Source organism: Anguilla anguilla, chromosome 4 (genome assembly GCF_013347855.1).
Source record: "Anguilla anguilla isolate fAngAng1 chromosome 4, fAngAng1.pri, whole genome shotgun sequence".
NCBI lineage: Eukaryota > Metazoa > Chordata > Actinopteri > Anguilliformes > Anguillidae > Anguilla > Anguilla anguilla.
The window spans coordinates 3,442,176-3,458,714 of NC_049204.1; the positions used below are offsets into that span (position 1 = coordinate 3,442,176).

A 16,539-nucleotide genomic window follows, 5' to 3' on the forward strand; every position below is an offset into this window, starting at 1 on the left:
TGTGATGGTTTTTCAGGTTAATCTCTCTCTGTTGCTGACTCCTCTCTCCCTCTCTCTCTCTCTCTCTGTGCAGATCACTCAGGAGGAGGGCGAGTTCATGATCACGTTTCCGTACGGTTACCACGCCGGCTTCAACCACGGCTTCAACTGCGCCGAGTCCACCAACTTCGCCACGCTCCGCTGGATCGACTACGGCAAGATGGCCACACAGGTCTGCTGCGCTGAGGCCGCTGTTCACACACACACACACACACACACATACCCGTACACACACACACCCGTACGCACACACACGCACAGGTCCGCTACACTGAGGCCGCTGTTCACACACACACACACACACACACACACACACACGCACGCACACACACCTGCACACACACACCCGTACGCGCACACACACACAGGTCCGCTACACTGAGGCCGCTGTTCACACACACACACACACACACACACACATACCCGTACACACACACACAGGTACACACAGGTACACGCACGCACACACACCTGCAAGCGCACACACACACACAGACATGCAGATACATGCTCATACACGCGGCATCACGCAGGCAGGCACTTCTGCCCGTGGTTTGTCTTTTCGGTGGGAGTTATTGTGTTCTGTGTGGCAATGGTGGCGATGGTTGCCAGTTGAAGGGGAGAGTTGAGCCGGATCGAGTGAGTAGTCTAATGATGTATCTCAGTAAGATGCATTAGACTACTCTGTTATGTAGTTATGACCTAATACAGATAGTAAGGTATAATAATCATTACTAGTTGAACACAACTACTAATTATTTATTCGTTTTTGTTTCATGTTTCGTGTTAATATTACGTTCGTCACGTATCGCATTTATTATCCCGAAAGGAGGAATTGTTGCAAAATACTGCATTATTCATCAAACTGAGTTTATAAATGCAGCGTTTCCACAGTTTGTGCCAGTTCTCTGTGTTCTCTGTAGCAGTTATGCTGTATCGCTGGGTGGGGACTCACTGTCCCTTCTGTGAGTGGGTACCACAGGCTGAAATGTCCTGTGGGGGGCGCTGTTGGTCTTTCTCTTGAAAGGATTTTTAGCAGCTTTTCCTCATATTTTAGGGGCACAAAAGTTGTTTTGAAGTTTAGAAAATTTACTGAAATGTTCTTTTTTTAATTTTTAATTTTGTATATTTCTCGCGGTATTGGAGGAATTGCATCTCTGTCTCCTCCTCTCCTGTCTTTAGAGCTGGGTGATAATCCATTCTGATAATCACTGAATGCAGTAACGATCTTCGCCAGTGTGTAGTGTACTGGCTTTCTCTTTGTCTTTTTTGTCTTTTTTGTCTGTTTTGTCTTCCTCTCTCTGTCTCTGTCTCTCTCTCTCTATCCCTCTCATCTTTGTCTCTCTTTCTATCCCTCTCTCTCTCTCTGTCTCTCTTTCTGTTCCTCTCTGTTTTATTTTACTTCCTGGTTTTTTTCCTCTCTCCGTGACAGGGTTTATATACTTTAAGAGCACTCCACTGTGTAACGTTAGCCCCCCCCCACCTCCCCCCCCATCTCTCTGCTCGGCTGCCTGTTAGATTTATGATCTGCCAGCTTGCTCCAGCTCCTCAGTTCTGTGTGGCCTGCTGCTTATAAAGAACTGAAGGGCCATGGACCCCCCCTCCATCTGTTAATGCCTCTTCCTGCTCTCTAACCCCCCCCCCCTTCAGAGGCTTGTAAGAGTCAGCCAGCGGGGAGCTCCCCTCTGTGTGCTGGTTCATGTTGATGTAGATGAATCGGTCTGGACTGGTTTGGACTGGTTTGCGATGGCCTCTGTTCGTGTCGTGGGGTCGACAGGCCGGGGCAGAGTGTCTCAGACATGGAAGGGCCCACGTGCTGCTCCCTCTCTCAACCTGCTGCTGATCCTGGCTACCGTGCGTTCCCATGACAACCACCTGCTGATCCCGGCTACCGTGTGTTCCCATAACAACCACCTGCTGATCCAGGCTACCGTGTGTTCCCATGACAACCACCTGCTGATCCCGGCTACCGTGCGTTCCCATGACAACCTGCTGCTTATCCAGGCTACCGTGTGTTCCCATGACAACCTGCTGCTGATCCAGGCTACCGTGTGTTCCCATGACAACCTGCTGCTGATCCAGGCTACCGTGTGTTCCCATGACAACCTGCTGCTGATCCAGGCTACCGTGTGTTCCCATGACAACCTGCTGCTGATCCAGGCTACTGTGTGTTCCCATAACAACTACCTGCTGATCCCGGCTACCGTGTGTTCCCATAACAACCACCTGCTGATCCCGGCTACCGTGGGTTTCCATGACAACCTGCTGCTGATCCAAGCTACCGTGTGTTCCCATGACAACCTGCTGCTGATCCCATCCAAACGGGACAGAGCTGCGCCCTAGTCTGTGCCCCCCACAGGCCGCTGTGGATGACGGTGCCGTCCGGGTTCGAAAACCAAAACCAGTTTTTCAGCATCAGCCATTCATTCAAGTTCATTGATTGGCTGAAGAATCCACACGCCTTGTTCTTACGGGGTTAAGTGGCTGCAGACACTGTAAGACCCCCCCCCCCCCCCACAGGACTTAACGCGACACCCCTGCATTAGAACAGCGTCTTGAAAAATGAGCCACACAACACGCCCCCTTCCCCCCGCGTTTTGTGTGTGTGCCTGCACTGTCAGCGGCAGGATTCGGGTTTGGCATTTGGGAACCGCGGGAGGCTTCGCCTCTTTGTGGAGCCCCCCCCCTCCCCGATTTCGGGGGGGGGGGGGGCAGCAGCGGGACGCTGGGACTGAAACGCTCGGTGCGTTTCGCTGAGCCGAGAGGAGCAGCTGCTCCAGCGGCCGCCCCGGCCGCGTTCTGCTCCCGTCGTTATTTTATTTCATTTTTTTTTGTTGTTGTTGTTGTTTTTTTTGTAGTTGCCTTTTTCCCAGAAAGCACTTTGTGGGAAATGTCACCGGGTCCCTCGCAGCTTTGATGCCGCCGAATTGATTTCGGCGTGGAAGTGGCAGCTGCTCCCCGCTGCTCACAAATGCGTTTTGATGGCGGCGTGCCGCTCGCTCTCCAGCGGCGACCCAGAATGCACGGCGTCGGCGGCGTGCCGCGTTTCACCGGCCATTTCACCGGCTCGGCATCGCCGGGTCCCTCGCCGTGTCCCTTCTTCTGTGCCTTTACTTCTGTCTCAAACGAGCAGCTGGCAACAAATCAGCCGCTCTCTCTGCTACCCCCCCCCGCCCACACACCCCCACCCCCCCTGCACCTGAATAGACTGTCCCCATTTTTAATTTTAAAAAATATATTAAAAATTAAAATTAATTTAAAAAAAAAAAAAAAAAATTTTAAAAGGAGCATCACAAAAAGGAGCCTTTAACCATTTCAGGAGCAGGCTTTCTGGAATGCTGCTTTTCAGAATTCTGAGTCAGCGTTCTAGAACCCTCTAATCACATACTTGTGATCTCACTCCTTAACAGGCTGTCAATCTGCTGTCAAAGCCTACCGTATGTGTCCAACAATAGAGTCAATACATTCATCGTTAATCAAAAAAAAATAAATGGTTGAAAATGTATTTTTATTTATTTTTTTTGTACTGCCATCGCTTCAGTGAAAAAACATTTTTCTAAGTACATCTTTTTAATTCAGCAGACGCTCTCATGCACAATAACTTAAAACACTTTTTTTGTCGTTTTTTGTTTTGTTTCACAGTTTAAATGCTGCGCAATCAGCCAAAAAAAAAGTTGTTATTTTAGACCAAAATTAAAAGAGGCGAAGAAGTCCCATTTTCCACTGGCTCTTCTCGGTGTCTCAGGTAAATGGTAAAAAAATCAACGTGTACGAAAACGCCAATCTGCATTACATTCGAGCAGCTTTGAGTAAATAATCTGAATCCGACCGATTCCCCACACAGTAAATCATGTGGTATGGGGGGGGGGGGGGGGGGTTTTCGTGAGATTCGCGGCTGCGTTTTTCCTGGAAAAACAGCGGCGACGGAATCCCCGAGCAGGGGGGCGGGAACTCCGCGACACTTTAAAGCGTTTCTCTCCCCCCTGATTTACGGTCCTGCGTGGGGCTCCAGACGACACCTGCAGAGGGCGCCGTTTCAGTCCGATCACCGCGCTTTAATCATCCCCCCCCCACTCCCCACCCCCACCATGCTCTTCACCGGTCTCTTAGCAACAGGTCTGCAGATACCCCCCTAAGTGCACACTTCACACTAAGTGCACTACATAACAGACCGCAGGATGCAAATGACCCTATAGCCCCGGTGACCAGGGGACAAGATGTGGACCAATACATCTTCTTTCTTTCTTTTTAAAGAATTTGACCAGGATGCCCGGGCTGGCACAAGTGCTGTTGGGACCGTGCGTCAGGTTCCTGGTTTAGCCTGGGTCTTACCTGGGTTTAACCTGGGTTTAGTACCTGCAGTGGCTGACCCCTTTTGGCCTGCAGTCTCTGAGATGCTTCCTTAGCTTCAGCAGCAGCCAATCAGCAGGAGGGGGGGGGAGGGGGCGTTCTGCGGGCTGTTCCTGATTCCTGATTTCTGAGATGGAGAGTGAAATGAATTGAAAGCAACTCTTTCAACGCTGGTTTCTCTTCTTTCGCTGTGTTTTTTTTTCTTTCTTTTTTTCTTCTTCTTTTTTTCTTTCTTTTTTTATTCTTCTTTTTTTATTTCTGTTCTGCAGGAGGTTCACTCTTTCATGGTCCATCCTTCCCTCCCCATTTGTTCCTCTTTTGTGTGTGGAATCATTTTAAAAGACAACACAAAAGATGACCTACATCCACGGAAAGGGGGGGGGGGGGAGAAAATGCATTGTCCTGCAGTTGTGAAAGGAGGTTCCACTTTTCCCTGAACTTTTATCAGCCCTAGTTTTTCCACTTTTGAACTTTTAAGTGTTTGATGAGGGCTGGAGGATTTGTTTTTGGGTGAAAGCTCGCTTGGGTGCCTCGTAGTCAGAGTTGTCACACTTCAGTGCTCTACCGTAGTATGACCGCCTTAGCCTAGTGTACACAACAGCTTCATCTGGATTCCAGTCTTACCATTCCCACATTTAGATTTTACACATTCGTATGTTTTAAACACACAACCCGTTTGTACAACTGGATTCATAGCAGCGGAAATTCAGGATAGCCGCTGTGCTCGACTGTACAATGGCTGTGCCTCCGCTGTAGGGGAATTGAACCTGCAACTCCTGCATTACCAGCCCCGACCCACGATGCCACGTTGCTGGGGCCATCATAGCCCCAGTTTCTCTCTGTGGAAGTATTAAGAGTATAGGGGAATTGAACCTGCAACTCCTGCTTTACAAGCCCCTATCCACAATGCCACGTTGCTGGCCATCATAGCCCCCCAGTTTCTCTCTGTGGAAGTATTAAGAGTATAGGGGAATTGAACCTGCAACTCCTGCGTTACCAGCCCCTAACCACAATGCCACATTGCTGGCCATCATAGCCCCCCAGTTTCTCTCTGTGGAAGTATTAAAAGTATAGGGGAATTGAACCTGCAACTCCTGCGTTACCAACCCCTAACCACAATGCCACATTGCTGGCCATCATAGCCCCCCAGTTTCTCTCTGTGGAAGTATTAAGAGTATAGGGGAATTGAACCTGCAACTCCTGCTTTACAAGCCCCTATCCACAATGCCACATTGCTGGCCATCGTAGCCCCAGTTTCTCTCTGTGGAAGTATTAAGAGGATTTTAAAAATAAAATAATGAATAGACTGTTGCTGTACAGCTCTGGGAGGCAGCATCAGTCCTTTGCTCTCCCAGCCTGTCTTTGTTTTATGGGCGAGGAGCCCTGGGAGTTTAGTTTAATGTGAGCCCGGCCATTACACCCCCAGTGACCGTGCAGGGGTGGGGGGGAGCCAGCAGGCCTCATTGACTCAGGGGCCGAGGGGGGGGGGGGGGTTTGAGTCATTGTCCTGAAATTATTTTTGTCAAATGAAAGTATCCGCTGCATAGCTGATTATTATTATCCCCCACCCGGAGAATGTAGAAGGTCAGGGAGGGAAACGCGATTTACCCCCCCAACCTCCCCCCCCCCCCCCATCTTCCCTCGTTTTGTGTGTCACTGCTCCTCAACGCTTCCTATTGGAGCCTATTTCTGTGCACACGAGGGCTGGGTATGTACCCGTTTGAGTGCAGAGCTTTTCGGAGGGGGATATTTTATTTTTAGGGGGTCCTCGAATCTTTCGTCTCTCGGTCCGTCTCGTGTTTTCAGACTTCTTCATTTCCGTTCCGTTTGGGGATAAAACAAAAAGAAGCTGAACAGTCGTACGGAACGGTCTCATCCGTCCTGGAGGTGCTGCGGTGAGATGGGGGGGGGGGGAGGATATTGCTTTGTGGGGGGGGTGGGGGTGGAAAGGGGGAGGGCCTTGTTGTGCTGGTTATTACCCCCTCGTAGCCCCCCCCCCCCCCCCCCAGTCTGGCTTCTCTCCGGCCTGTCTCCGCCGATGGCTGAAGAATGTTCTCTGTAATTGAACACAAGGCTCTCAGCGCTGTCGAGTAAATAAAGGAGGGATGTTATACACCGTCCGGGGCGCAGAGAAAATTAGTTTTATTTTCATCCCCGCCTCCCCCCCCCCCCGCCCCCCTCTGCCCCCCCCCCCCCCTTCCTCCACACCCTCCAGTCACACCCCCCCCCCCCGCCCCCCCATCCTCCGTTAGTCTGGTCGGTTCGGCCTGCGTTTCTGAAACACGCCGTCCTTAATGAAACCGCGGGAGTGTGCGGGGTCCTGATTCGCCCGCGGTCCAGATCACCTGTCACCTGACGCGCCGGTCGTTACCGTGGTAATGCCGCCGTGTACGCACGCACGTGCTCCGTTCTTCATTTTCAGCTTCCTGGTGACAATACTACTACTCTTATTATTTTTTCCGTTATCCGACTGTGATGAGATGTTTTTTTGAGGTGGATCCGTTGATGGGAGGTGCAGTTGTAGAGCGTGTGTGTGTAGGGTACAGCCCTGAGTCTGGGGCAGAGCAGGTGGTTTGGGTTCGAGGGTGTGCATCCCTGAAATGCGCATTTGTCTTACCACATTGGGTTTAATTGTTTAATTTAGAATTAGGTTATGTGGGTTATTGACATGTTTCAGGGTGTGTGTGCGTGTGTGTGTCTGCGTTTGAGAGTGTCTGTGTGAGCGTGTCTGTTTGTGTGTGTGAGCGTGTCTGTGTGTGTGTGTGTGAGCGTGTCTGTTTGTGTGTGTGTGTGTGTGTGTGAGTGTGTCTGTTTGTGTTTGTGTGTGTCTGTGTGTGTGTGTGTGTGTGTGCATGTGAGCGTGTCTGTGTGTGTGCATGCATGTGTGTTTTTAGTGCATCATTCCTTAGCGAGCCCCACTGTTTGTTTTACCTTGTCAGGTTTGCTGTAAGTGGCTGATTAAAACAGGTCTGATTTCGGGGGGGGGGGGGGGGGGGGGGGGGGGACGCTGGTTCTCCTGCCTCGCGGTTATATTCTGGTCTAAACTGGCGAGCTCCACGGCGGCTGGACTTATTTATTCACACATCAGCGCCTTGTTTTGAAGATAAGATCTCTGTCTGCGTGATTTCAGTGCAGGCACGTTCTGATGCACTCTGTATGTTCTCTCACGGTCTGAGAATTATCGACATTATTTACATCGACAGGCTCCCTTACCCAGCTCGCATTTTTACCCGTCGTCCATTTATTTGCCTGGATATTTCACTGTCGCAGTTCAGCGTAAGCAACTTTCCTTAAAGGAACAGTGGCAGTGCCCCATCTGGGATTCAAACCCACGACCCCTGAGGTACACAGCACTTTGCCTGACCGTAATGAGCGGTATAACAGTCCCCCATTAGTATACCGGGTGATTATGAGCCTGACAAACATTTACTGAAGTCTTGAATCTCCTGCTGGTTCCAGTTTTTTTTAGTTTATTTTTTTGGCCTGAGCTTTTGTTCAACATTACCTCCTCTCCGTGAACTGACCGTGTCTCACGCCTTGGTCCTTTGGACCAGGTCCCTGACCCCTCCACCTGTGTCTCATTACATTTATGTTACATTTATTTTGCAGACGCTTTTATCAAAAGCGACGTACAAAAGTGCATACCAAAGGTCATTGTAACAACTATAGAACACTGGTCCGATAAGGTACAAGACTCATTATGTAACAGTTACTCATAGCCAAGAACACACAAAGTCCAGTTCACACACTGAACATTACTCTGACCTAGCCTATGCTAAGTCAAACTAGGGGGCTATACAAGCTGCCCCCTAGTACAAGTACGAGTGTCCCCCCCAGTGGACACGGTGAAGATCTTCATGGACACGTTGGTGCTGTGTGTTTATCTGCTCTCTGACCTCACTGCCTGTGTCCCCCGCAGTGGACATGGGGAAGATCTTGTTCGTGCGGTGCATGTTTATCCGGTCCCTGACCCCTCCGCTTGTCCCCCCCCCCCCCCCCCCCCCCCGCAGTGCACGTGCCGTAAGGACATGGTGAAGATCTCCATGGACGTGTTCGTGCGCTGCCTGCAGCCGGACCGCTACGAGCTGTGGAAGCAGGGCAAGGACGTGACCGTGCTGGACCACCAGCGGCCCACAATCCTCTCCAGCCCCGAGCTGGAGCTCTGGAGGGAGACACGCGTCACCTACAAGGACCGGCTGCTGCAGAGGTGAGCTGCGTCTGCGCCTGCGCCTGCGCCTGCGTCTGCGTCTGCGCCTGCGTCTGCGCCTGCGTCTGCGTCTGCGCCTGCGTCTGCGTCTGCGCCTGCGCTGCGCCTGCGTCTGCGCCTGCGTCTGCGCCTGCGTCTGCGCCTGCGTCTGCGTCTGCGTCTGCGTCTGCGTCTGCGCCTGTACCTGCTAGCACCGAAAACATGCACTCTCAATAACACTCGTATGCTATTAATAACACTCACACTGTGTATGTAACTAATACACTCCGTTATGAACACTCATACACACTTTATAACACTCATACGCTGTCTGCATAACTCATACATTCCGTTATGAACACTCATACACTCTTTATAACACTCATACGCTGTGTACATTAGTAATGCACTCTGTTATTAACACTTATACGCTATTCATAACACTCATATGCTGTCTGCATAACTAATACACTCTGTTATGAACACTCATACACTCTTTATAACACTCATACGCTGTGTACATTAGTAATGCACTCTGTTATTAACACTTATATGCTATTCATAGCACTCATACTCTGTCTGCATAACTAATACATTGCTATTAACACTCATACACTTTTAATAACACTCACATTGTCTAACTAATGCACTTTGTTGTTAACACTCATATACTATCTAAATAACTGATACACTCTGTTATTAACTCTTATAAAATGTTAATAACACTCATACTCTCGATATATAACTAAAAAAACTGTTATTAACAGTCACAAACTTAATAATGCTTGTGACCTGTTAATAACATTCACTATTACTAATTACACTACTAATTACGTGTTTATGCTGTGTAAATAACACACTTAAATTTGTAGACTGTATAAATAACTAAAACACTGTTAAGAGAATCTATGCACTCTTAATAACACTCCCAACAAAACGTGTAAACAACAGTTTTGTATGGTGATAATAACGCATGTTGTTAATAACCTTTATACACTGTTAATAACACTCCGACACCTAACTACATCCGTATCCTTTGATAATAATGCTCAAACACTGCTAATTGCTCAGTTGTTGTGTTTCTGTGTTAATTACAGTCCATATTGCTGTGTTATAATGCTCTGTGTTAATACCCTCGCTGTGTTACTGCTGTTACTATACACACGCGCATACACACACAACACACACACAACACAAGCAAACACACACACACACACACACGCATGCACACACACAACGCACGCACACGCACACACAGACGCACACACACACATGCACGGACACACACGCGTGCACACACACAACATACACACACACGGACGCACACGCATGCGCACGTGCACACACACAGACACACACACACACACACACACACACACACACACAGTGTCTATATTAATCAGCCTGGCCTCCTGCTTTGTGCAGGCTGTATGGACAGCGCAGTGTGTTCCAATAAGAGAATGCTTTATTGAGAAGCCTCAAGGCTTGCTGTGCTTCTCTCTCTCTCCCCCCTCTCTATCTCTCTCTCTATCTCTCTCTCCCTCCCTCCCCTCTCTCTCTCTCTCTCTCTCTCTCCCCTCTCTATCTCTCTCTCTATCACTCTCTCCCTCCCTCCCCTCTCTCTCTCTCTCTGTCTCTCTCTCCCTCCCTCCCCTCTCTCTCTCTCTCTCTCTCTCTCCCCTCTCTATCTCTCTCTCTCTCTCTTTTTTTTGTTTTGTTTTCGGCATTCGCTCTGTCGGTCCCATCGGTCAGCTGGGTTGTGTTTAACGTGGCCGAACTGCTGAGCCACAGAGACAGCGCCTCCCTGCGCTGCTGTCCCTGTGTCTGTCCATCCATCCGTCCGTCTGTCTGTCTGACTCTGTCTGTCTGTCTGTCTGTCAGAGCCTGGCACAGCCTCTGCTGACTTGTGTGGCTGTCTGTGTGTCTCTGTGTATCTATCTGTGTGATGCATTTTCTTCCTTGCTGACCTGTGTGTGTGTGTATGCAGCATATGTATGTATGTATGTATGCACATGTAAATATAACACATACTGTATATAAAAGCACACGTGTGTATGTATGCATGTATAAATATAACACACACATAAAAGCACATGCATGTGTGTGTGTATGTGTGTATGTATGCGTGTACATATGTGTGTATGTATGCGTGTGTAAATATAACACTCATATAAAAGCACACGTATGTGTGTGTGTTTCCCGCCGCAGGGCCCTGCAGAAGAAGCAGCAGCTGCGGAGGCTGAAGCAGGAGGAGGTGAAGGCCCTGATGGACGACGGCATTGAGCTGGACCTGGCCGAGTACCAGCAGCAGGTGGAGCAGAAGGAGGCGCAGAGGAGGCAGGAGCGGACGGAGCGCATGGCGCAGGAGGCACTGAGGGCTCTGGAGGCCATGGAGCACATGGAGCACATGGACCCGGAAGGAAAGGGCGTGGAGGGTAAGGCAGGCCGAGCGGGGGAATGTTCTGGAACGTCGGGGGGGGGGCGGGACATTCCGGAACGCCAGAGGGGGGGACATTCCGGAACACCAGAGGGGGAACATTCTGGAACAGGAGTGGGGGAACATTAAGGAACGGCAGAGGGTAGGACATTCTGGAACACCAGAGGGTAGGACATTCTGGAACACCGCCGCTGGCCTTGCATGCTAACCCACGCTCCCATTCCTAGCCTAGCGCGGGAGGCTAACTGCACGCCTCTGTCTGTCTGGAGAAAAACGGTCCAGCCCAGAGTGACAAACTCCAGACTCACTGCAGAGGGGGTTGGCTGGCACTTAACACTGCCAGTTCACACCAGATCACGTGTTTCAGAGGAGAACTCGTCCCTGTCTTCGGCCCTCCTGAATTCACACGGAGATTTGGGATGAGTGGCGCACCGTGAACATGATTGGGCGTTACAGATTTGGGGGAAGTGGGGTGGGGGGGGGGGGGGGTCTTTTAACGAGTATGTTAACACGTGAATGAATTCCATCTCTAATTCCGAACCTTTCTGTGTGTGTGGGTACCCAGCCCTCGAAGATCAGGGCGAGCAGACGCCGGACGGGGAGAAGAAGAAGAAAAAGAAGAAGAAGAAGAAGCCGTCGGACGGCAGGGAGGAGCTGGCGCGCAGCATGGCGGCCTCCCTGGGGGAGGTGGCGCTGCAGGGCGACGGCGGCCTCATCCCCACGCTCTTCGTCACGCACAGGCCGAAGAAGGGCGCCTTGCCCAAGGGCCAGCTCTCCTTCCAGGAGGCCTTCGAGCGCTTCGCCACAAGCTCCGCCCACCCCGGCCCCAAGCCCGACCCCAAGCCCGACCCCGGCGCCGCCGACCAGGAGAGCAGTGACACCGAGCTGCCAGCAGAGGGCGCAGCCGAGAAGAGAGGAATTCAGGTACATTCAAATTCAAACTGAGTGCTTTATTGGCAAATATTCACATTTGTATTGCCAAAGCATGGCAAGGAACATGTGAAACAACAGACAGAACAGTGTGGTTGTGTATGTGCATACATCTATGTATACACATACATATACTGTATATGTACTCATAAAGAGTACTGATAATAATGTACTAATAACACAACAACTCCAAAAATAACATGACAATACATCACTTACATTTAGCAGATACTCTTAACCCGTGTGAATTGCACAATCCAAATTGTGAGAAGGTGGGAGCGAAATGGAGAATAGTCATAAAAACGTTCCTCCTCTTACAGGATTTCCGTGTTGTAGATCCCAGCTTCCTCGTGTTGCCCTGTTGTATTATCTTAACCCTTCGAGGTGTGATGTCACAAATACGTGATTGGAATGTTCTTAACTGTGCATTCTAATGCTGATGTCACAATCAACACTGGCAACTGAAAGCGACAGAGTTCCAGGACACTGACTTAGGATTTTGAAAAAAACATTCCGAAAAAGAACCAGCTCTTCAAAGGCTTAACCCCGATGAGAGAGGCCACACAAAGACTGGACCCTCTGCTCAATCCCTCCGTGCTCTCTGTCCTCCACAATACAGCCCAGATTGCAATTTGGACATCAATACCACATCATACCTCTTCATTTTCTTGTCTGCCTTTTGAACCGAGCAATCATGTCCAGCCGTTTCTGTGGCCCCACACGGTCGATTGCTTCCTCTTGATGCTGGCTCCATTAAGAGAGTGTGCGTGCGTGTGTGTGTGTGTCAGAGAGAGAGATAAAGAAAGAGAGTGTGTGTGTGTGTGTGTGTGTGTGTGTGTGTGTGTCAGAGAGAGATAAAGAAAGAGAGAGTGTGTGTGTGTGTCAAAGAGAGAGTGTGCATGGGTGTTTATGAGAGAGAGAGTGTGTGTGTGTGTGAGAGAGAGAGAGAGAGAGAGAGAAAGAGTGTGTTTGTGTATGATAGAAAAAGTGTGCATGGGTGTGTGTGAGAGAAAGAGTGTGTTCATGTGTCAGAAGGGGTGAAAGAGTGTGTGTGCATGGGTGTGTGTGAGAGAAAGAGAGTGTGTGTGTATGTGTGTTTGGGTATATGTGTGTGTGTGTGTACACGCATGTGTGTGTGTATGTGTTTGGGTGTATGTGTGTGTGTTTGTGTATGTATGTGTGTTTGGGTATATGTGTGTGTGTGTGTGTGTATGTGTTTAGGTGTATGTGTGTGTGTTTGTGTATGTATGTGTGTTTGGGTATATGTGTGTGTGTGTGTGTGTGTGTGTGTATGTGTGTTTGTACACGCATGTGTGTATGTGTGTTTGGGTATGTGTATGTGTGTACATACATGTGTGTATGTGCGTTTGCGGGTGTGTGTGTGTGTGTGTGTGTGTGTGTTTGTACACGCGTGTGTGTATGTGCACATGTGCATGTGTGTTTGGGTATATGTGTGTGTGTGTATGTATGTGTGTTTGGGTATATGTGTGTGTGTGTATGTATGTGTGTTTGGGTATATGTGTGTGTGTGTGTGTATGTGTGTGTGTGTGTATGTATGTGTGTTTGGGTATATGTGTGTGTGTGTATGTATGTGTGTTTGGGTATATGTGTGTGTGTGTGTGTATGTGTGTGTGTGTGTATGTATGTGTGTTTGGGTATATGTGTGTGTGTGTATGTATGTGTGTTTGGGTATATGTGTGTGTTTGGGTATATTTGTGTGTGTGTGTATGTGCGTTTGGGTGTGTGTGTGTGTGTATGTGCGTTTGGGTGTATGTGTGTGTGTATGTGTGTATGTGCATGTGTGCATGGCACGCCTCTCTGTGCGTTTGACTGTTCTCCATTTAACGGCGATGGCGTTTCTGCCCCCGCAGCCGAACTCCTCCTCGTACTCCCAGCTGAAGAAGAGGCTGGAGGTGAAGAAGAGCAGACGCCATCCCTTCAGCCGGCCGCCCATGCGCTCCCCACTCTCCATCGTCAAACAGGAAGCGTCCAGCGATGAAGGTGGGCTCCTCCTCACCTGCAGTGCAGTTTATAACGTGATCTCCTTCCTCTTCACCTGTAACATAGTTTTTAGTGTGAACTCTTTCTTCCTTAACACCTGTAAGGTAGTTTTAAATTCGGTGTCCTTCCTCGTCACCTGTAATGTAGTTTTTAATGTGATCTCCGTCCTCGTCACCTGTAATGTAGTTTTTAATGTGATCTCCTTCATTGTCACCTGTAATGTAGTTTTTAATGTGATCTCCGTCCTCGTCACCTGTAATGTAGTTTTAAATTTGATGTCCTTCCTTGTCACCTGTAATGTAGTTTTTAATGTGATCTCCTTCATTGTCACCTGTAATGTAGTTTTTAGTGTGATCTCCTTCCTCGTCACCTGTAATGTAGTTTTTAATGTGATCTCCTTCCTCCTTGTCACCTGTAATGTAGTTTTTAATGTGATCTCCTTCCTCGTCACCTGTAATGTAGTTTTACATTTGATGTCCTTCCTTGTCACCTGTAATGTAGTTTTTAATGTGATCTCCTTCATTGTCACCTGTAATGTAGTTTTTATTTATATGTAATATTAATATAATGTGTTGTCCTCCTTGCATTGCCCGTGGTAGATCTGTGTGTAGCCGAAGGGCCCTGTAGATCCCCCCCTGGAGCTCAGTGAAAATGAACCCTGCGTCTCGGAATGATCCGGAAAACTCCTCCATTCCTTCCTCCTTACATCCCCACGTGTGTCATCCCTCCCTTCTAAAAAAAAAAAAAGCCATAGACCCTCCCAGGCTTCGGGTTCACTGAATATTTAAAAGCAATTTTTTAATTTAAAAGCCTTCTTCTTTCTTTCTTTGTGAAACCGTTGCTTGCGGCAGCTCTCTCTCTCTTTCCTGCACTCTCTTTCGCTCGCTCGCTCTCTCTCTCTCTGTCTCTCTCTCTCTCTGTCTCTCTCTCTCTCTCTCTCTCTCTCTGTCTCTCTCTCTCTCTCTCTGTCTCTCTCTCTCTCTCTCTCTCTCTCTCTCTCTCTCTTTCCTCTCCTCCATTGTGTCCCGTCTCTGAAACCTCTCCTTTTTTCCTCTCATCTCTTCATTTTTCTCTCTCTCTCTCTCTCGCTCGCTCCCTGTTTTTTCCTTTTTTCCCGTCCATTCTGGTGCGGCTGACACCTATTGATCTGGGGATCATGGCTCCAAATTACCTGCTTTCAAAGTCACTTTGAGCCAGCGGCAGGGTTCTTATTAGCCCTGTCCTTCCTGCTGGTGGCCAAGAGCTGGGAGAGAAAGAGGGGTGCTGATGGGGGGGGGGGAGAGCGGGGGTAGAGAGAGGGGGGGGGGGAGAGAGAGAGAGAGAGAGAGAGAGAGAGAGCGGGGGGAGAGAGAGAGAAAGAGTTGAGAGATTGACTGGCTGATTGCGCTGTCCCTCCTGAGCGCTGTACTCCTCCCTGCCAGCAGAGGGCGATATGGAAGACGAGGTGAAGCAGACGGCGGAGTGCCACCTGTGGCAGAACCGCTCGCCCAACTTCCTGGCAGAGCGCCGCTTCAACGCGGCCGTCGCGCCCATGGAGCCGCACTGCGCCATCTGCACCCTGTTCTGCCCCTATACACAGGTACACACACATACACACCTGTACACACCTACACACAGGTACACACACACCTAACCACACACACACCTACACACAGGTATATACACCTGTACACACCTACACACACCTACACACAGGTATATACACACACACCTATACACAGGTACACACACACCTATACACACACCTACACACAGGTATATACACACACCTGTACACAGGTACACACACACACCTGTACACAGGTACACACACACCTACACACAGGTACACACACCTATAGACACATCTGTACACAGGTATACACACACACCTGTACACCGGTAAACACGCACCTACACACAGGTATATACACCTGTACACAGGTACACACACACCTACACACACCTATACAGAGGTATATACACCTATGCACACTTGTACACAGGTATATACACACACCTACACACAGGTACACACACCTGTACACACACCTACACAGGTATATACACCTGTACACACCTACACACAGGTACCTGCACTCTCTTCTTTGTACCCTGCACATTTTCATGTCACTTTGAAAGTTCCCTTTGTTCCTGATGGTCGTTCCTCTCTCTGAGCTTCCTGTCTCCTTTCCCGTCCCCCCCGCAGCCCCAGAGAGACCCCTCCCTCCCGGCGGACCCACCCTTCAGCCCCGCGTCCCGCTGCGGCAGTCGCACCCGCCCCCTCGTCCCGGAGATGTGCTTCAGCTCGGGCGCGGAGAACACCGAGCCCCCCGCCTCCAACTCCCACATCGGGGACGACGGCACCAGCGTGCTCCTCGCCTGCCCCAGCTGCAGCCTGCAGGTCCACGCCAGTGAGTCACCCCTGACCCCCGAGCTCCGAGCTCCGCCCTCCGCTCCCTCTCCAGACCTCCCCTCCTCCTCCTCTTCCTCCTCTTCTCTCTCCTCGTAGCTGTAGTTTTTTCTCCTCCGTTTCACGGTTTTACGCGCAGAAGTAACAGCCCAGTTAATTTGAGAGAGCAATAACCGCCAAATTCCCACCGCAAATAACCTGCTG

At 49.8% G+C, this 16,539-nt stretch overlaps 1 protein-coding gene across 2 annotated transcripts in view; it reads left to right on the plus strand.

Annotated features, from left to right (window-relative positions):
- The window catches only part of kdm4b (lysine (K)-specific demethylase 4B), a 77,336-nt gene that overhangs the window by 40,758 nt on the left and 20,039 nt on the right, over window positions 1-16,539 (plus strand). The window contains exons 8-14 of one of the 2 annotated variants that reach the window (XM_035415558.1): window positions 74-211; window positions 8,400-8,596; window positions 10,784-11,010; window positions 11,578-11,936; window positions 13,814-13,943; window positions 15,365-15,522; window positions 16,132-16,336. In XM_035415558.1, the coding sequence (XP_035271449.1) occupies window positions 74-211; window positions 8,400-8,596; window positions 10,784-11,010; window positions 11,578-11,936; window positions 13,814-13,943; window positions 15,365-15,522; window positions 16,132-16,336 (1,414 nt within the window). The remainder of the gene's footprint in view (window positions 1-73; window positions 212-8,399; window positions 8,597-10,783; window positions 11,011-11,577; window positions 11,937-13,813; window positions 13,944-15,364; window positions 15,523-16,131; window positions 16,337-16,539) is intronic. The other variant, XM_035415559.1, reaches the window with a different exon arrangement.